Genomic DNA, 22407 nt, shown 5'->3' with positions numbered 1-22407 from the left:
TTGTGATCTTATTAATAAAAATGTTAGTCATCGGTAGTCAAAGAAAAAAATCAAATTTGGTTTGATAGTGATTGTAAGAGTGTTCGTATTCAATACTGCAGAAAATAAGATTTGTTTACTTTGTAGTGAGTGGTAAAAAGTATAAAAAAAAGAAGTTAAAAAAGTTTAGAGCATTTCAGAAATATATAAAAATATTGTTGATAAGATAAAAACCTTAAAAAATAAAGGTCGTAGATCATATTGGAGTCTATTAAACAAATATTCACGTGATCGGAAGCAAATTGTTAATAAAGTTATGAATGAGGGTTTGAATATTTTAGAAAATTAAATGAGGTTGACATTCAGGATGACATTGATGATTTTGATATATCTAATGTCTCGTCAAATGAAAATCTGGAAACAAAGTGACCCCTCGGAAGCATTAATCACAACAAAAAAACCTCTGAGTTTGATAAACTACATTGTATTTACTGTATTAGGAATACGTTAAGCTTTTACTTTACTGAAAATAAAATAACATCTTCTTTTGATCATGTACTGAATATGTGAAAAATGTACCCGATAAGATGTTTGATGTGTTTTGTTGTTTGTTTAATATTATTTAAGATTCTTGATATCTTCCTGAAGTTTGGAGTAACGGGCTCATTTAACTTACATGTAAAAACAGGGGTAACATAGACAATCCAGATAATTATAGGGTTATCACTATACTATATGTCACACACTTTGTATTTTTGAAATGTGTTGAAACTTTCATTGATGAATAGTGTTTGTAAATATCTAGATTCACTGGGTTTATCAAGTTATTGGATTACTTATGTTGTCATTTCTCTTCCATTGTTTATAAAAATTAGTAACAATCGACTAAAAGAACAGTTTATTCAAAATTTGCATAGTGAAATGTCAGAATCAAGTTAATGTCTGAATTATAGAATACACAAATCAGAATTCAGATTTTAAAAGCTTTTGGATATTTTTCCATCTCATTTGGCTAGAGTACTATTGCGTTTTAGGTGTATGAAACATAAATTGCCTGTCTAATTGATTTTGAAGATTACCAAGAGAATTAAGAGTGTGTGACTTATGAAATACTTGCTCATTTGGAGATGAATAACAATACTTTTTTTATTGATACCGATAGAAGAAAATACATTACCAGAGAGACAGATAAATCAAGTTTTCTATGTTAATTTAATGAATAGCCCAGAAAGGAGTATATTGTTAAAACCTTGCAGTATTATGTTAAGAAATGTATAAGCATTTAAGTGACTGATAGCTATGCTTATTTTCATAATGTAACTTTTTTTGTTTTTATTTATATATGCCATTTAGTACACTTGTAGATTTTGTGGAACTCTTTTATGATATTTCACATTCTATGTTTATACATGTAATTGTATATGTTACTGATGCCTCTAAGGATCAGTCACTAAGAGGCCTTGCATTTTCAATAAACTGTTGAACTTTTATTAATTTATAGTTAGAAAAAAATATAAAGTAAACCCATTGATAAAGGGGATGGTAGATCAAACGCCTTAAATTTAACACAATCATATCTCTTATACTTAGACTGATTTGTAATAAGGTTTCATGTTGTAAACTTGTTCTTAAGCGGACCATTGATAATTTTTTTATTGAAAAACATTGAACGTCTCTGCAAAATAAAGTTTTAAAAATGTTTTTAATTGTATACCAAATATTTTTTTCTTTATTAAAGATCCGTCATCGTCATACAATAGCCAAATTTTTTTGATAATGATATTGTAACGATGAAGGTTGTATAACCAGATTGTTTGGGAAACATTTGTTATACAATATTTCAACTTATTTTAAATATAATGTCTATTGCATTGGTATTATAATTAGATTATTATGCGTGTTTTAGTTACATAGACGGTTTGTTGAATGTGGCGCGATAGCTCAGTTGGAAAGACCACTGACAGTCACTCCTGAGGTTCCGGGTTCGATCCTAGGTAACATCCTTGGGATTTTTCAGACACACTTTCAGTGTTTCCCACCTTACTAGAGGTTAACTGGTACGAAACCCAGGAAATCCTCGCATGTATCAGTGCTATACACAGGACATGTAAAAGAACCATAAGAGCTAGGGACTGATTCCCGGATTCCCTTGTATCTCATAGCTGTCTCTACAGTCTGCTTGGGTAAGGGCCCTACTGGAAATAAGAGCTTGCACTTTCGTAGGTTCACCTTGACCACCCGGTCAACTGTTTGTAATTAGTTAGGTGTCTTATTTTTGTGTATATCTTTGTGTGATCTTCATTTATTTGAATAGTAAAATATATAGGCTGTAATTGATATTTGTGTTTTCTATTTTTGTGACGATCAATTCGATTAAAATCAGCTCTAAATAACGCTCCTCTTTTATTAGAATCTGACCGTGACCAAATACGAAGTAATTTTGGTGACATGTCAAACAGCAAGTTTTCGGCGAGCTTTCATAATTTTGGAAAACCAATACTGAGTAGGTAATTTCACTATTTCGAGACCAGACATGGCGTTGTCCATATAGCCGACAGGTAAACTGGCAAAACAATATTGCCTATTAAAAATTGACTCTAATATTTCAAGTTAATTTGTTAAAAATTACTTCAAACATTCAAACATCAACACTTTCCTTTTACTTGATACTTCTTCTAATGCCGGTAAAATCCGATTTGATTGCATGGCTAAAAGTAGCTATCTCGGGAAATTCGAATTATAAAGAAGGCGAAACATAATATATGGTCGTATAAGATTTACATAACAGAAATAAGTAGAACTGAACTTTAGTAAGATTGTGTGAAGATTGGTTTAGAATATTCAATTAGTATCACACGTAAAGACAGTTTTCTTTTAAAATTTTTGTTCCCTGGCATAGGAACATTTCTGATCATAAACATTCCAACGATAATATCCTATATCATATTATATAAACATTCGTCTTCTTGTCAGCAGCTTGAATTAGTTTTTTATTTGAATTTATAAAGGCAATAATCAAGAGATATATCGAGAGGGAAGAGATTTTGGCCTAATGCCACCGACACCTTGAGATTATAGTTTATTTCGGTGACTTATACATTTACAGTATCTCGTTACATACAATAATTACAAATAAAATAATTCTATGGCCACACGAGAATTTGAGTCATAACCTTGTATACTGAAAAAAAGAAAATGAGAAGCACCCTTTGACATTGATAAACGTCTTTCCTTAGGTTGCGCCCGTTGAGACATAAGATTTATGATTATAACGTATAGAAGAAGTGGAAATGAGTTTTAACATCCAATTAAACATAAATATACATAAACGATTGATAAAGTTTAAAAAAGACTGTATAACAAATATATCAAATAAGTTGAAACAAAGAGCCTTTGTGTATTGAATTAAGGAAGGCTTCTCAAAGATATTGCATTACATAAAATCTTTATATTATTTTTCAATATCTGATATGTATAAATCTTGATAAAAAAAAGTGGAGCCTCAGTACTATGTTGAATCAGAACATAAATAGACTGTGAGAATTTTAAGAATTTATCCCTCCTGTGAGGACAAAGGCGTAGTTAAACACTAAGTTAATAAGACAGAAAAATAACGTTCCAACTATGTTTTGTCATATATTAAGCTTATTTTCTGAAAACAAATGACAAATTTGGTTTACCAAGATTATTGTCGTCAGGCAGACTTATTCACTATTTTTTTTTTCTATTTTTGGATAATGACGTGAACTTTGGCAGCATAATTTCAATGATATTTAAAAGGTATTGATATTTTATAGGCACGAAATGTCTGTCAGCTTGTGTCTTCTTCAAACAGTGCAACTTAGTTCATAGTATTCTGTTAAATCTCAGAATCACTTCACACCTTTACCAAAATAACCACTGTCTGCGAACTATATTATCCCCCTTAATAATCCTATACAGTGCCATTGAGCAAATTTTTCTTTACTTTTTCCCATAAAAAAAAAATCTCGTTTAAACTACTCGTAAGAATATTCTAACTCAAAAGAGTAAAAACCTTCTAAATAAATACATTTGATAAAGCATGTGAAAGTTATCAAATTTCACTAAATGTATGTCAGAATAAATTATTAAATTGTTATTTATAAGAAAAATTGCCAAGTTGTACGTTCTTTATGGTTTTCATTTCATTTGTTTGACAATATCAAGCTTAAAGCATTGAAAAAGGCAACCTTTTCTTTATATTAGTTATATCATTTAGAACGAAACAGAATAGAACAGAATATTTTATTTTTACTTGCATCTAGTAAATATTCATTAACAATAATAATGTTGTGATACATTGATTTAGAGTTTTGAATACACTTTCAAACATCGTAATAATACATTTTATTATGTGAAGAAGTTAACGCATGCAGTACAATTAAATAGTATTCCAAAGATCGCCATTTTACAAATGAAAATAAACAATAATAGAATAAGAATGCAATATACTAGTATTATAATAGGTCGAAATTTTTTGTCCAAAATATCTTAAATCTTCCTGATTAACTCATTTTGCGTTTATCAATAGTTCTTCGTGTTTATTTGAGCCATTTAAATAATGGGATTTTAGACTTCCTTATGTTACATGTATAAGCATGAGCTCGGGTTTTATGTTATTTCCACTAACTGCTACTTTACTTTTATTGTAGTGCGCTGTAGTTATTTCCCCTTTTTAGACTTCAGTTAATGTAGAAAAAATCTTCGAAAGTCAAGTTGACAAAGAGTTATGGAGGGGCAAATCAAATAAATGTACACAAAAAAGAAGGCCATCCATTGATGTTTCAGACCAAGTCAAGTGTGATTCATCTTGTAGTTAATAATATAAAAAAATCCAAGACATTTCGTTGTCTTTACTCGAGGAATGAAGATTGGTTTAATCTTGATATAAGACCATCATAAATGCTTTATTTCAAGTTGGTGATAGTCCATCCATTAGTTCACGATGAAATGATATTTATAGTATTTCTTTTCAGCTCTAGCGGCCTTTGAAAGACTTGAACATGATCGGTGAAAATCGACCAATTTAGTTTAGATTTTTACATTTTGAGCTCAAGCGACACGTTATAGAGACTCACTTTTTATTTAAAACACTTCATATTGACTTTTCAATAAAAAAAGTTTGGTAATGATTCATTCATTGAATCATATGAGGAAAATCATTTATTTAAAGATATCTTTATTTTGAGATATAGCGACTTTTAAATGTAGAGCAAAATCATTGGAACGAATATAGGAGAATAGATCTCACAGAGTCACTGACCTAGGTCGGTCATGGTTTACCTATTGGATTACAAGAAGTAACAAGAAAAGCATTGATGCAAAGCATCAAAGGGCGTCCAAGCAAGAAATAAGAAAGTGAAGATGAACTAGTAGACATATGATGTCAAGATATTCTTATAAACTTTTCAATGGTTAATTGGTTTTTACCAAAATGAACGGACGGAAGACATTGTTCATTATGAACTTTGATTGGCAACGGATATACATGTATACAATCGTTTATCATCCATACCCATGTGTAACGCATGATCAACACCACACTTGTGGAATTGTCCCTTATTATGTATTCGCTATTAGCGAAGACCCCCTCTTAAGGTATCTGTTCACACTTAGTAAAACTATGACACTGGTTATATTACCATGTCATGTTGAGCATTATTGTTTATTATACAATAATTGTAATATCTATTTTAATAACAAAAAAAATAATACAGATTTTATGAATATTGTTTTCCTCTCTCTTTTTGTGTTTTATGTGCTATTTTAATACTGAGTTTTTTACGTTTACTATTCTTTTTTTTATTAAAATTGTAAAATAAATTTTAAGAATTCAAATGTCATATTGACCGACGATTATAAGTCAAAACTTTACTGGAAAAAGTCAGTAAATTATGGTTAATCTTTCAATATATAATATTATTTATTCTTAAACCATGTACATGTACATTTGTTTTTTTTTATCATTTTTTAAATTATCATTCAAAATCAAATAATTAATAAAATCTAATTTGTTACTTTGAATAATTCACCGGCATCTTTACTAAACACGATCGAATAACAAATAAAATAAAATGTTTCAAAGTTAATAGAGTCATATTAAAACCATAAAAATGTACCTTTTTTCACAATTATTGTACATATTTATTGTTTATATCTCGTATAGATAAAATGAAACATGCTTTTGTTGTTGTTGTTGTTTTTTTCGAATTGTATGTTTATGTATAATAATAATCAATATATTTGAGAGTTGATCTATGTTTATTAATTATTGTAACCAAACTAAGTGACAAACATTCATTTTGGAAAAAAAGCTTATTTATCTGTAAAATATGTTGTCGATCTGTTCTGTAACGATATCAAACATCTACTCCAAAACCGGGAGAGATCGGACAATAAACGTGTGATACTTTTCGCCGGTCACTAGTATCACGGTCAAAATAGACCGGGAGAGACCGGAATTACCGATAGGAGTACATCCCTCTATAAATAGATTTTCGGGAATATTTAGGTCATCAACTCATCATTCTATTTTACATACCATGATAACCCACTGTACTACAAAATGATAAATAAAAAACCGAAGAGACGGAAAAGGTTATTGCATTTGAAAATGAAAAGGTTATTGCATTTGAAAATGTTTGCATTGCGAAATCCTCCAGTTCGCTATTCATTGTAACATATCGCGACATTTAATTAATAATCAAGCACCCTCATACCGATCGGAATGATCGGCTTTTATCATGACCGACTTAAAGGCTCGAGAAGTTGCTGTCGCCCTTTCACAAAATCTGATTTCGTTCCATAAAGGGGCGCCGCGCTTCGGCGCGGACGCCAATCATTCAATTATAGACGTTTTAAGGCCAACTTAACAGACTAAAGAAACTCATATAAAAATGCATTATTAAGAAAATTTAACTCTAACAAACCTTTTTAGGTCGACCAAGTAAAGCCGACTACATTATTAGAGCAAAATTGGTAACAGACTTAAGATACCTTTATAAAAGATGCAACATAGAGAATTCGGATTTAATACTTAAATGCTTAGTTTTATAATATTTTATTGCATATATAAACATTATGAAATGAAAATATTCATTTCAACAAAATAAAAGTACATAACAGGGAATCCTTTTGGATTTTGGAAGTTACAGATAATTTCGTTCAAGAATAGATGTTCTTGAATTTTTATTTTGTAAAAACTCTTGCCTCTGTTAAGTATGTGTCAAAGATCATCCAAGCCTTGCTTAGTCAAATTATTTTATTTTACAAATTGTTAAATCGCTCCAGATATGGCATCCTTTTTCTAATTTCTTCAGCTGCATCTGCCCTGTTTATGTCCATCATTATTTGTTCCAAATCATTAAAGGTATTTCCTTCGTCCAACCATTTCTCAATCAGAATCCGTGTAGGACTTGATTGTATTCCCAGCCACCGTATTCTAGCCAGGCAACACTTCATTTTCTCGGCTAGATTCCTATAATCTCCCGCGTTTAAACTAGCCTCGTTTTGAGGATCCAATAGAATAACGAGTTCGTTTATCAATTCATCTCTTGGATCATCGCCTTGACATGACTGTGGATAAAAAGGATATTTTTCAATTATATGAAAATAGTTGTCTAATTCTATTAGCTGTCATAATAAATTTCATATGGTTCACAGTATACCACTGCCTGCGTGAATCCAGTGTGAGGAAACTCCTCAAGAGATTTGAGCTGCGTCACGACAAAACCACATAATGGGTTTGCGACCAGCATGGATCCAGACCAGCCTGCGCATCCGCGCAGTCTGATCAGGATCCATGCTGTTCGCTATCAGTTTCTCTACTTGTTATAGGGTTTGTAAGCGAACAGCATGGATCCTGATCAGACTGCGCGGATGCGCAGGCTGGTCTGGATCCATGCTGGTCGCAAACCCATTTTGTTGGTTTTGTCGTGACGCGGCTCATTTATAAATGAAAGTCACAAACACAATTTCACTAAAACCATTTGTGACATGTGTAACATTTTTCTAATACCCCTATCAATCATCATGATCACTTAGCGTAATTAAATAAATTCTGAAGAGATTTTATATATAAAAATTGACAAGCATCAAGCCCCGCCTTAAAAGTTAATTTTTATTCCCAATAAAAGAAAAAATATAACAACTTTAAGATGAAGTATGGTACGATATTTTACAGCTGCCACACATCACTTTTCAAAAAGATATTACTGTATTGAGTAATTACGTATATTGGGGCATAATTGAAGATTAATGTTATCAAGCCCCGCCTTAAAAGTTAATGATATATCTACTGTACTGCATTTTGCTCTTTAACAGAATAATTTTATTTCGGCATAGTTAACGTCTCTCTAAAGTCTTGCCGTGTATGTACAAACGATATTTATTGACAGAAAAGTAAAGTGTTGTTCTTTCTTTAATTAGTTCTTTCTTTAATTACTTCATGCACCTTTATCAGAGAGAGGTAGTAAAGCATGTATACAAATAAAGTTGTCAAGTTAATTTGTTCTATTATGATGTAACTGCCAGTATCACTGACTTTTGGAAATTCGCAATCCACTTCATTATATCGTTTTTATAAAGTATATTTGAGCCGCGTCACGACAAAACCAACATAATGGGTTTGCGACCAGCATGGTTCCAGACCAGCCTGTGCATCCGCGCAGTCTGATCAGGATCCGCGCTGTTCACTATCAGTTTATCTACTTGTAATAGGGTTTGTAAGCGAACAGCATGGATCCTGATAAGACTGCGCGGTTTGGCAGGCTGGTCTGGAACCATGCTGGTCGCAAACCCATTATGTTGGTTTTGTCGTGACGCGGCTCATTTTTCGATAAGCTGCAAATGTACAGTAAATACCTCTGTCGATGCCCCTGCAAGACGCCACTCGCCTGTAAGTAAAGCCAATTCCACCATCACATCTTGATCGTTGTCATGAATAATCAGATTTGTTGTTTCCATTATTTTCGAATTTGCATCGATTCTTGCAGCTATTTTTTCCACTTCCTATGCGATATAAACTTAAAATTGGTTATGGAAATAGACAAAATCGATATCAAATATTACCATAAAACAACAACCTGTAGTTTTAATAAATATAAGTAATTGTTCCGGATAGTTAACCAAACCTATTATTTCATAATAGACTCTGTTTCGTTCTCTTCTATCTCGAAGTCATTGGTCCCAAATCCTATAGACAGATAGTGCTCAAAAACTGACTTCACATACCATGTTGCATTTGTATTTTTTTTACTATATGACAGCAATTTATCATTATTCAACTAAGAAGAAAAACGAAAATAACTTTGTTTAACGGTATAAGTGTTTAAAAGTATTCACGAGGAAAACCTAACTTCAAGCAAAATATCTTTTTTTATCAAATGCAATGTAACGTTATATGATTTCAAAATACAATAAGCATACCTCAAGTTCGTCATTGTACTTGTTTATACAATAAAGTCTAGGTTTGTAGAAAGAACCTTTTTGAAGTTTTCCCGCAAATGCCACAATGTGAACTAGTTTAGCGGCTTGTTTACCAGGCCTTGATTCTCCTGTGCACGTGTATAATGTGAAATGGTGTAACTTTATTGTTACATTACTATTGCTCATATCTATAGCTTCATAGTCTGGTAATGTTAACGGTACCCAATCTTTCTCCTCATTTAAATCTCCTTCACGTTTTAGAAGTTTTGGCATCCAATCTGACGCGACATTGACCGCCGCATGGGAAAATGTCAAGGTCACCGGAAGCTTAAATTTGAGACCGCTCGGTTGACATAACACGACAGGACTTAACAAACTTTGTTTCTTTGAAAGCCTTGGTATAAATCTACTGTCCCAAACCTCCCCGAGAGAAATAAGCGTTTCGTCCTCTAAAGCATTTGGTGGGATAACTAATGACACACCGGAAACTTGCAAGTTCCCACCCTTTGGACCAATCGTCTTATGTACAAAAACTCCTTTATTTTGACCTATCAAGTCATCAAATCGTTGCGTGTTCCCGCCTAAAAGTAATGATGTCGGTGCACCTTCTTTCCAATCTTCAGTTAGAACCCTACTGACCTCAGGCATCCCACTGGACACTTTATCAACTATTTTTTACATTTTCCAACCGGGGGACTGGAACCCTAGAATTTTTTTTGGCCACTTTAAAAATAGGGGTTTGGTGCACCCATCATTTTTGGTCCAAATATTTCCCGCCCCAACCGAAAATTTATTTGCTTTTTTCCCTTTTTTAAATTTTTATCGAGGCCTTTCCAAAGAGAATCATTGCGTTAATTTATTCCCTTCCCTTATTTTTTTCCCTTTTGCCATAAGACCCGGGAGTGGTTTAAGTTTATATTTTTATCGGGTAATCTTAAAAATATTTAAAAAACCCCCCTATGATTTTCTTTTTGGGAAAAATTTTAAATTAAAAGTAGACGGAAAAATATCGTTTTTCATGCTGACGAAATTTCCCCAAATTACCCAGAAAAAGCCAAAATTTAAAATGATGGGGAAACAAAATAAAACTCCGAGAATGCCCAGACCAAAAACCCTTAAAAATTTGGGAAAATAAGGATACAATTAAAAATTTTTTGCACCCAAAAAAAGTGAAAAATCAAAAATTTTTAAATAAACGCATAGCATTTTTGTTTAAAAAAGTTTTTTTTAATTATTTTTAAAAGAAAAAAATTAAAATTTTTTAACCCCGTTTTTGGTAAGAAACCCTAAAGATTTTGCATTATTTCTTTAAAAATGAAAAATTACGACAATTTACTCATTTTAAAAACCTGAAAAATTATTATAAAAAAAAAATTCCCGGCCCGAAACCAACCCAATGCCCTTTATAATTTCATCAATAACGAAAATAAAACTTCAAAAAAAAAAAGTTGGGAAAAGTATAAAAAGCCACCAATAAGTTATTTGCCTCCCGAAACTTTAAAAAATGTTTAAAAAAAAAGAAAAATTTAATCTTAAAAAAAACAGCTCCCCAAGGGGCTTTTATGTTATTCATGGTTTTAAAAAGTCCTTTCGCGAAAGAAAATGTTAAAAAAAAATTTGTTTATTAAAAAAAATTATAACTTTAAAATTGCATCTATGTTTTAAAACGAGAAAAATGCGTCCAAAAAAATCCCCGAGACTCAAAAACCTTTTTTTTAGTAATTTTTGACACAAACCCCGATTTTATGGCCCGCCTTTTTTATCCCAACTAAAATTTAAAATTAAAGAAAGTAAAACGAAAGGAACTGGGAAGGTACGGGTAATTTATAAAACCCCGAAAATTTCAGGGAAAATGATACGGACCGTGGGTTTATGGATGAATCGGAACCCTTGTTTTAATTTTTTAAAATTTAATATACCCCCTTTATTGATCTACTTCAGTTTCTCTTAAAACATAACATGTGTACAAGAGTGTCCTAATTTCATGTGTAAATAATCACCGGATTGAAGTATAGATGAAGTATAGGTTCGGTCATTGTGTACTAGTACTTTTTTTAGAAATCAACCGATGCAAAGAATATACTAATGAATCAATTTTGTTAATTAGTTACCTAAGATAAATAATAGACAAGAAAAATATTACATACATTTGGTATGTAATTTTAGGTACGATTTGCATACTAACCCCTTTTTGTGAAGAGGTTTATGTTTTGCCCCTGCCATTAAAGGTGTAATTGTAAAATGAAACAAAAATGTCCCCATGAGATATTATATATCTTTAAACATTTTCATGGAATGTTATTAATGTATCATCATATTAAAGTTGCATGCTATCAGATGAGAAAAATGATTTCAAGGAAATCAAAATATAAAAAGAAAATTCACGGTCAATTGACTGCTTTGAAGGATAATCACAGAATAAAATAACAGGAAATTAAAAACCTTTTTAATACACTAAAGGTAGAATTTCATTTTAAGTCATAGTCACATATTAGAGATATGATTATTTATTCATATTAACACATTATTGGTTATATATTGATAAAAAAAACCAAAAGTATTTATTACAAATAAATATGAAAAATGTATTTTCCACCCTATGCGACGCGCCGAGATTAGCTATATTTATAATTCCCGCGCTAAGTCGCGGTGGTGCTTGGGATAGTCACACGATACTGTAAATGACAGCCATTTTACGATACGAAAATGCCTGGCCCTCCTCGGACAGTTATCCTGCCGAAAAGATATTAAAAATACTTTGCAATTCAACGTTTGTTTCCTACATAAAGATTATCGATCTACTCTTTGCAAACTTTTTCTCTGCCTGATTGTAAAATAATATTGATGTGTTTTCATTGGCCCTTAAACCATATCACGTTATCAATACACATAAAGGTGTGAACTAATTTTTCGTGTTCCATTAAAATTATTCCGTTGATAGACATTATTAACTCTTATTTACAAATGGAATTGATAAAACAACAATCCCAGGGAAGCATTTTCAAGATAATAAATTGTAAATTTGTTGTATGACAACTCAAACCCCTAAACAACGTCTGACTTCCCTTTACCTTAACTATTGTAGTTGCATACATGATTAGCAATAGAAACCAAATGTAAAAGTATTGTTAAAATAAATACACTATGACTCCACAAGCAGATTTTCGTACCAAAAAAACATCCGAAACCACTCCGATCTGGTACCGGGGGGGGGGGGGGGGCGTACATAGGCAAAAATAAAAACACGTTCCCTGTCGTCTCAATATCCCTTTTCATGTCGTCTCAATAAGTAAACCCCAGAAAAAATGAGCCCATCAACGAGGTCGAGCATGCTCTACTTTTAATCCCTATAAACAGTGCTGATAACTAAATCCTGAATTCCAGTTAACGCACTATGCATGTATTACTCTGACTTATTTCAAAAGAAAGGTCTTCAAACTATGATATAACGTAAAATTAATGGCAACCTTTCTTTTGAAAATGTGTTAGATATAAATCGAATACATATACATGCACAGTGCGTTCGTTAACTGGAGTGCATTTATAAGTTACCCGCACTCCAGAGTAGGCCTATTGACTGGCTCGTTTTGTCTTGGGTTTACTAATTTTGACGGCGGAGAAAGGGATAGTACGGAAGCCCATTGAGGCCGTTTTGAGTTAGAAGTTAGAACTTAGATGTTAGATCTTAGAACCTTAGGTCTTAGCCCTTAGAACTTAGATGTTCCGTATAGGCGGGAAAACGCCATATTAACTGCAAGATAGATTAGAAGATGTGAGATAATTTTTTTTTGATATTTTTTTATTTTTCTATTTTTTTATTTAAAGAATTGCAGAGATATAGCCTAGAACGTTTTAAAGATTAGGTGATTATATCTTTTATATAAGGACCATTGTTAAAAACAACCAATTTTAATAGAGACAAAGGTCGACCAAGCTATCTTCAACCAAGGCTGGGACAAATTGACTCCGTAAAGTAGCAATTTTAGCCAGTTCTAGCTATTTTTAGCCGAACCTGGCTACCAAAAAAAATCTTCGATGAGGGACACAAGCTTTAAAACAGATATATCTGTTGCCTGTTACCCAAATTATCATATTTGAAAAGTATTTAAATTGTGTAACTAACAGTTTTTATAATAATTAAAAAATGTTGATTTTCTTATGTTTTATTAAAATAATTTGATTATTTTTTCTATTGCAGAATCTTCTTTATCCTTTTCCTATTATTAAAATGGACTCTAAATTAGCGTGGGAGGTTTGAACTTTGGTGTTTGTTTTTACACCAGTAACAAGTGTTTGTAATAAAAGATTTAGCTGTCATTCTCAGAAGGGGCTTAGAACTGATTAACTTTGTGTGGCATGTAAATTGTTACGACAAGTTAAAGCCATGTTGATTGTGCATCCTCGGAGCGATCTGTACAGTCCACCCATCATATGATCAAACAGCGACAACTCGCCGACAGTGATAGCGTCATAATACGCATATGAATTGAAAATTCAACGCTAACATTGCTTCAACCTTTATTCCAGCTTTAACGGCACATAACGAGTAGCAAGGTTGAACAGTTTTATGCATGGAAAAAGTGTAGCAAATCAGCGTTTAGAATCCTGGCAAGGATTACTTCGTAAACAAGGTTGCACTGGCGGATATCATTTTTCAAGGATCTTATTGATTTCAAAGTTTCGATATAACAAATCGTGTACATATGGAATGTCTTATTATGGACTTGATCCAAGCAGAACTCTACATGACAAGCGAAATCCCAAAGAATATAGAAATACTTTACGGAAGACCTGATATAATGTATTTTGTACCTGGAATCTATGGTGGGCATAACTGTGATCATCGTGTTGATCAAGAAGACATAAAGATATGCCAAAACTTTTTATTAAAGGGCCTCATTAAAAACCGAGAAACTTGTTCTAGTGTTGTCGCCGAATAACGGAAAGTTTTTGATAGCCATTAAACGTACCTTGAATTTTTACAGATGATTGTGGAACGTTTTTACAATGACTTACAATGAACATGCAATTGGGTTTCGTGTTGGCATTCATAATTATTAATTTAGATTATATTTATTTTTTGATTATTATATTGATTATATTGTTAATGATAAAAAAATATTTAATTTTTAACATCAGATTTATGTGATTTCAGTTGTGTCTAATAATATACTTTGTGCTAAATGATGACAGGAATGTTGTTGAAAAAACCTATTGAACTGTTTCAAGATAACTGTTAATGAGGAACGTCTGGGTGAAGTCAAAGCTTCAATAAATGGTCCTATTCAAATTGTGTGTTTATTCTACATTTAAAATTACAGAGTATGTATTACTTTGCATCAGCGGTCAATGCTTCCGTGTATCCATTTCTACAAGGTCAAGATCACAATGACCACTTAAATTAATGTTAACCATTGCCTTAATTTTTAACGAAGTGCACTTCTGTTTTAATATTTGATGAACTCATCAGCGGTTTGATTACTGATTGGGGTTACCATGATATATAAGTATATTAAAAATACAAGGATTTGTCTTAATTATATAGTATTTGAAAAATGCCATTTGATGATTAATTTTCCTAAGGTGTTCTGCACAAATGATCGATGGAGTGAACCTGTCTTGACTACAATTGGAGCCATCATTATATTCAAAGGAATCGCATTACTGAATAGGCACAATATAATATTACAAAGAAAGTATATGGTCGTCATATTGCAGGTACTGAATGATGGCTTATCAAGCAATTGTTGCATAACTAGTTATAATACTAGATGTAAAGCGTGCAAATGATTATGAAAGAACTAATAGCGATTTTATAAAAAACGTCATGCCATTATTGTGGCTATAGTTGCATGTTCCCTTAAATTTCAGGGACAAGGCAAATTACAGATTGCAAAAGTATTTTTGTTTAATATGCAGTTCATTTATTGATTGTTTTATTTTTTATTATTTTTTATTTTTTTTTGGGTGGGGGCGGGGTGGATTTCTTTGTGTCGGCCTTTTTATCAAATAAGCATCAGCATCAGAAGAACCATATCAACTGATGTCACGCGATTCATCTGCACTTGCACTTGTTACAACGTATGTTTAAATGTGCGGGCCAACAGGTATAACAATGCGGTCAGACAAAATCAAAGTACAAAGGGCCGTGTCAGTGAAGGACCTCCAAAGTGGCCTTAACGTGGTCCAAATATCTTAGAACTTAGATATTAGAACTTAGGCATTAGAACTTAGTTCTTAGAACTTAGACATTAGAACTTAGACATTAGAACTTAGACATTAGAACTTAGTGATTATAACTTAGTGATTAGAACTTAGTGATTAAAACTTAGTTATTAGAACTTATACATTAGAACTTAGTTATTAGAACTTAAAAAATCGGTTTTGAAAGAGCTAAAAGAAGGAAAGATAACTCCGTTATCAAACATTAAACTTTATTCAAGTTACAGTAAACTGCAAAACAGGATACAAGACACTTTTCTCATTAATTACAAAAAAGAATATCCACAATCTTATCACCAACAACAATATCACAAGAACTTGTCAATGGCATACACCGGTGCAGTGCGTGCACACTCAAGAAATAGTTAATACTTCAGCTCTTTTACAATAATATTTATGGTAAAGATCAATGATATCTGTAGGTCTACAACAACTATTCATAGGAAAAAGATGTTCCTTTGATCTCAGGGATACCATGAGACAAAATGTCAAGAAATGCTAAAGTTAAGGTAAAATAAAATCTAGTTCCAACAAATTTCTCTTATATTGAAGAGACTCCAAACCAAGCTGTTAAGTGTACGATGGTTTTTCTTGTAAGCATGGTTCAGATGAAATAAAACATAAAAAATACAGAGTTAACAAAATACTTATTTCTAAAAGTTTTGTTACTGTTTGATACTTCGAGACATAAAATGGGTCGACTGTACCCGTCGATCGCTCCCTGGATGCAGAATCCATATGGCTTTAACTTTTCGTAACAATTGAGATGACACATATCTTCGCCGAGATGATTTGTGGCTTTGTGTTCATTAGTTCCTTCGGGATCGATTTGTGGCATTAGCCTCATTACAGAATCCATAGACATTGCAACTGGTAGTCAGGCTCTAATTTGTGCAACATCGATCGAAACCTAAACACTTGACACTCCTCAGGATTCCTTCAATAATGGGGTCCCTTACTTCGTCCTTATAGGTGTACGTGTTTTGCGTCGGACAAGATTGTTAGCCTTGTAAAATAAACTATGAATAAGTAATTTGTAATCAGTTCTATAAAATTGTTAAGTGTGCCCCTGAGAATGACAGCTAAATCCATGATCACAACACTAGATACTGGTGTTAAAACAGCCAATGCCAAACATCCATGCCCATGTAAACACCATTTTCGTTGTCCTGAAAGGAATAAAGAAGATTCTGCAATAGGAAAAATAATCAAATTATTTTTGTACACATAACGAAACCAACAAAACTGACAGTTACAAAATTTTAAATTCTGTTCAAAAGGTGGGGAATTATACTCTAAGACAGGCAATATATATCAGTTTTTGACGCTTGTGTCCCTCGTCGTAGGTGTTTTTTGTTGCAATGTTTGGGTATAATAGCTACAATGGGCTAAGAAGCCTCCTTTGCCTCCTTTTTGAAATTTGTTGTTTTTACCACGCTTTTTAAATTATACATATAAAATCACCTACTCTTTTAACGTAATAGCTATTCTTAAAAACAAAAAAATTAAAGTAATAAAATTACAAGTTTACCTCACATACATCTTCATGTCTATCTTGCAGTCAATATGGCGTTTTCCCGCCTTTACGGAACCTCTAAGTTCTAAGAGCTAAGACCTAAGTTCTAAGATCTAACATCTAAGTTCTAACTTCTAACTCAAAATGGCCTCAATGGGCTTCCGTAGGATAGCGATAAAAATATCACGTTCAGATGCTCGTTTATTGGTTACCTTTTTTCTGGGGTTTCATATTGTGTCAACGGGGAACGTGCTTTTATTTTTGCCGAAATAACATTAAACACTCTGCAATCTGATTTATTCTCGGGGCTACGGCCCCTCGTACAAATCAGATAGCCTGGTGTTCCGATGCTCTTTCTATCTATGCTCTAGAGTTGTTAACTGAAATACAATGTATATTTTGATAAAACCGACATGCGAAAATACCTTGTAGGAAAACACTGTACTTGGAGGTATTCAATGGCAGCACAATCTCGATGTTCTTGAATATGTTGTGTAAAACAAATACTTCACAAGAGACAATAATATTATTTACGTTAAACACGTCATTATTGACAGTCTGTCCAATTAAGAAGGAGATAATCCAGACTTTTTAAATACTAGCAACTAATATACAAATACGATTTATATAAGAAGGTTTAGGTTATTGTCTAGGAAAAATATATATTCCTTCTGTCCGTGGATATTCCATAGCCCTAATAATGTCACTTCATGAAGATAATGGTCTTTTAGACCAACAGCTACCATAAAGTTCACATTTGAAAGCCTGAGACTATCATGGAATGTTGTTTATTTCTCAATTTGCAAGCTCATTTATTATGTCAATATTGTCTATCTTATGTATTATGTAATATAATGTAATTCAGCGCAAACTATTGATATACCACTGATTAATAAATAAATCGTAAAACTTTGAAAAAAAACTTTTTACATTTAAATTTATTTAACATAAAGCTCGTGAACAGACTTTTCAAACGCTTGAATAAATTCGTTATTAACCATGCAATGGAGAATTTATTTTTCATGAGTAAAGTTTACAAGTAACATTTTATATCTTTACATTTATGGTTGTATAAATGAGAAATTACTGAACTCGTCATATAAATAATTTTAAATATGCTAAGATTTTAATCTTTCAAAAACCTTTGAAATAAATAAGCTTGTATAATTTATAACATGAGCAATTTATTAAATGAACGAAGAAAATCGCTTTGTTGATAAATACATGTTGTCTTAAAGAATTGTTTCACTTTGAACATTAGCTTCAATTCCAGATGAACAGCTGACAGAAACACATTTGAGAGGAAGCAGACAGCAATAAGTAAACAATTATCATTGAAAATTTGACGTTTATGCATAGGAGGAGTGGATAGTGTTTAGTGTTTTTAGAAACGTCATGTGTAAGGATGTAAATGGGGGAAAACTGAAACAAACGTTTAAGATGTTTCGATTCCTCTGTATATTATTAGTAATAAAGATCGTTGAAAGGTTATATGGCCCTATATAAACGGCTATTTGTAAATATAACCCGAGCCGTTAGGCGATGGTTATATTGCAAACAGCCGTTTACATATGCATACGGCCATATAACCTGTCAACAATCTTTATAACGGATTTATAATACAGCAAGCATCATTTTTAGAGGAAAAAGTAAGATTTCCTCGTGAATCGATAGCAGCCGTGAATATAAAACTATATAAACGTCACGATTATCCAATGAAAAATGACGTTACAAACGTGCAGTATTATAATTGCTGATATTTGACATACATGACGTGTTTATGAAAAATAATGTGCAGTAATTCTTGTTTATTTACAATGGTTATATAAAAGCCGCTTTAATTATCTTTACAAGTACAGACCACCATGTAATATTTATGGTAACCGCAATGTAAGAGCATGATTTTTTTGTTTATTACACAAGTGAATTGTCACATAAAAGATTGCTATGTTTTTAATTTCGGAAGATATCAAACGTAAAAATAATATATTACCGTGTCTTTTTCACACGCAAATCACAAAGGTTTAAGCTTATACATTACCCTTGTTTTAAAGAAAATGTGAAACATATTGTTTTACAATATCTAACCAAGTAGGAAATTAAAGAATCTCAGTAACAATTATGTCTGTTACCCAATGCTTTTAACCTAGTTGAGAGTATCGTTATTACGTGTTTGGTTGTGCATGCAATAGGGAAATTGTATCATAGTTAGGGGATCTTTCTATTGAAAATGTGTCAGAGTTAAATCGTATACTGCGTTTATAACTAGAAGGCACGTATTGGTTGTCCGCACTCCACAGCATGCCCATTGACGGCTCATTTCGTCTGGGGTTTACTTATTGTGACGACAGAAAAAGGGGTAGTGACAGAAATATAATTGCATTGATTACTTTTTCCTGGGGCTCATATTGTGACAACAGTGAACGTGTTTTTCATTTTTGCCTATGATACAATTGAGAAAGTACATTATGAAGATTTATACTCCGGGGTTACGTCGCCTCGAACAAATCAGATAGCCTCGTGTTTCGTACTTAGATATATGAGCAGTATGTTCTTCCAAAAAAAAGTGGCATATAATTCATTGAAAATGTATTGTGTTTTGGCAGTGAGAAGCAACTTTTTTTTTCAAAATTCAAAAATAATAAAAACTTTAAAAATTGAGAAGCCTAATTTGTAAAAATTTCAAAAATTCAAAATTAAGTTAGAAGAGAAGGTTACCTGTTCTGTTTTCAGATGTTGTGTTTCAAGAGTTACATTTAATTATCTGATGAAGTGTGAGCAAACGTCAAACAATTTCTCAAATATAATACTACAACACAAGGTTCTTGCCACGGCCTTAACTTTCTCAAAAATACACCAAAAAAAGTTAAAAATCCATGTTATAAAAGCATACAGTAATTATTCCGGTTGCGAGGGTAAACAAACCTTAACACACACTCATATTAAGAAAAGAAAGAATGATCTAGTTTTCACTTTAATAGAATATCTTTTCATTGATTAACTATTGTTCTAAATGAATCTAAATTTATTACAGGGATTGGGAAATTACGTAACACCCGCATCCTCCTCTAGCCCTTCTTAATCTCTGCCCACGAATTACAATTTCGAAATCAACTGTCACTGAGTAACACTAGTAAGTACATTTCAAACGGATATGAATTTTAACAAGGGCATTTTTATGAGATTTCGTAAGAAAATTTGCGCCTTTAACAATAGTCATTAAAATGTGGAGTAGTATTTTACATGCATATCATTACCGTACATTGTATACATAAATACATAGACACGAGTATGTATATTAAAGGAACTTCAGCGAGGTCTAAAGTAAAAAATAAAAGAATTTCTTACAAATATCGACATGAACACTTTAAACAGAAAGATGTGCAAAAGATAATGAGGAAATATAAGATGTACTCAAAAACAAGTTGAAAGTCGTAAGTTTGTGCTATTTCTAGCCCGATTTGTGAGAAAAGCGTTGCAACGTTTTTTTTAATTTTCGGTCAATTCCACATTTAGATTAATGATTCTGGAAAAATACGGAGAGAGCGAATGATCTGTAATTCTGCACATTATTAATTGTTCTAGACCTACATTAAATGGAACAACAATCTCAAAAAATTATTTCGTTTCCCGTCATGCCAGAAAACCTAAGTGGAGTCCCTTTAAGTAAAGATAAATTAATTACGGAATGACATCTTACCTTGAAGGATTGTTGTTATGAAAGTGTATCCATCGTAAAATATCAGAACAATAGAAAATTAAACATTCTTCGTGACGCCAGAGTCCGATTAACAAGAATAAAGACAAGTAGAAAAAGTAAGCCGTAAAAATATCCACAATTTGCAATATTAACTTTTTTTAAATAATTATGTAAACGAATGCTTTAATTTGTAAAATAAGATGTTTAAATTGTAAGCAGTATTCACAAGTACATTTACTCTCAATTCGACGGTTATACACGAGATGACTGAACGCGTGAGTACGCCTCAAGTAGCGTGACATTGTTGTTTGTTGGGTTCATTTAATATAAAAACAATACCTAGAAAACTTGCCGGATGTAAGTAAAACATCATTGTTTTTACAAGGCGAGATAACGATTTACATGAATGACAAATGGTATAGTGGCTTGACTTAAGATAGATATTTTCAAGGTGTTAAATTATATTAAACAATATAAAGCCTGTTCCTGGATCAGCAAAGAGATCTGGGAGGACTCTGATCCATTATTTGAGCCGTGCCATGTCAAAACCAACATAATGGGTTTGAGACCAGCATGGATCCAGACCAGCCTGCGCCTCCGCGCAGTCTGATCAGGATCCATGCTGTTCGCAATCAGTTTCTCTCCTTGTAATAGGGTTTGTAAGCGGACAGCATGGATCCTGTCAGACTGCGCGGATGCGCAGGCTGGTCTGGATCCATGCTGATCGCAAACCCATTTTGTTGGTTTTGTCATGGCACGGCTCATTTAGTGCATTTGGCTGAGAGACAGAAACCCTGGGTATTAGACCACCACTCTACATTATATACTTAAAAAATACTTTCGCGCAAACAGTTTCCCTTATTTTCATTTAAAAAATGTGAGTCGTATATATCCATTCTTCATTGATTTATTTCACGGGGAAGAGGGGCGGTGGACCAACCTGATATGGGTTACCAAAATGTCTTTCGATTAAATAATGTGTGGGTTTCCGGTTGTGCAATTATAAACTAAAATCAAATGGTGAGTTTTCCAAATTTACTTTGGTTCAAATTCAAACTTGTTTGACGCAATATACCTTATGATGTTATTTGATACAGTTTTCTTTCGGAAATTCTTGTTGGTTCCGGTGTGTCAAACACCTAGCATGCTGATGAGGCAAAATGCACAAACAGTGACTCAAAACACCTTTAATCTTACCTGAGAAAAAATTAAAACACACACATAATCCCTTGTTGATCATTTCTTTTGGTAAAGAACAATAAAAGGAAGGAATTCATGGTAGCATTTATGATATGATCCGTATATAGTGAAAAAGTTGATTAAACAAAAGAAATGAACTGATCGGCTACAAAACCATTTGCCAAGAAATAAAGGCATTGTTCGACTGTGTGTAAAATAAAACAATAATCAATCAAAGGTTTAAGACAAGTGAAACAACTCTTTTTTTCTTTTTCAGTTTATTTTTGTTTTTGTTTTAACAAGACCACATAAATATATTTTCATCATTAATAACACAACCAATAATAAAAATCTAAAAAGATAA

The 22407-nt window shown here is 32.4% G+C and overlaps 1 protein-coding gene across 1 annotated transcript; it reads right to left on the bottom strand.

Annotated features, from left to right (window-relative positions):
* Positions 1–7044: 7044 nt before the first annotated feature.
* On the bottom strand, positions 7045–10095 carry LOC132747397 (UNC5C-like protein). The gene is made up of 3 exons (XM_060736768.1): positions 9427–10095; positions 8839–9009; positions 7045–7632 (listed from the first exon to the last, which is right to left on the bottom strand). Exons 1-3 carry the CDS (start codon positions 10072–10074, stop codon positions 7267–7269), a joined length of 1185 nt encoding a protein of 394 aa, XP_060592751.1. The 5' UTR covers positions 10075–10095; the 3' UTR covers positions 7045–7266.
* Positions 10096–22407: the final 12312 nt, after the last annotated feature.

Source organism: Ruditapes philippinarum, unplaced genomic scaffold, assembly GCF_026571515.1.
Source record: "Ruditapes philippinarum isolate M1 unplaced genomic scaffold, ASM2657151v2 ctg13_1_1_1_1, whole genome shotgun sequence".
NCBI classification, from domain to species: domain Eukaryota; kingdom Metazoa; phylum Mollusca; class Bivalvia; order Venerida; family Veneridae; genus Ruditapes; species Ruditapes philippinarum.
This window is presented reverse-complemented; position numbering and strand designations above follow the sequence as displayed.

Bases quoted from the DNA above. Each gene is read 5' to 3' on its own strand.
- LOC132747397 (XM_060736768.1), bottom strand. From the start codon at position 10,074: ATGCCTGAGGTCAGTAGGGTTCTAACTGAAGATTGGAAAGAAGGTGCA. The intron at 9,010-9,426 runs GTATGCTTATTG...TATATCGCATAG, and splicing joins AGTACAATGACGAACTTGAG to GAAGTGGAAAAAATAGCTGC. The intron at 7,633-8,838 runs ATCGAAAAATGA...TTATTATGACAG, and splicing joins TTACTGTACATTTGCAGCTT to CTAATAGAATTAGACAACTA.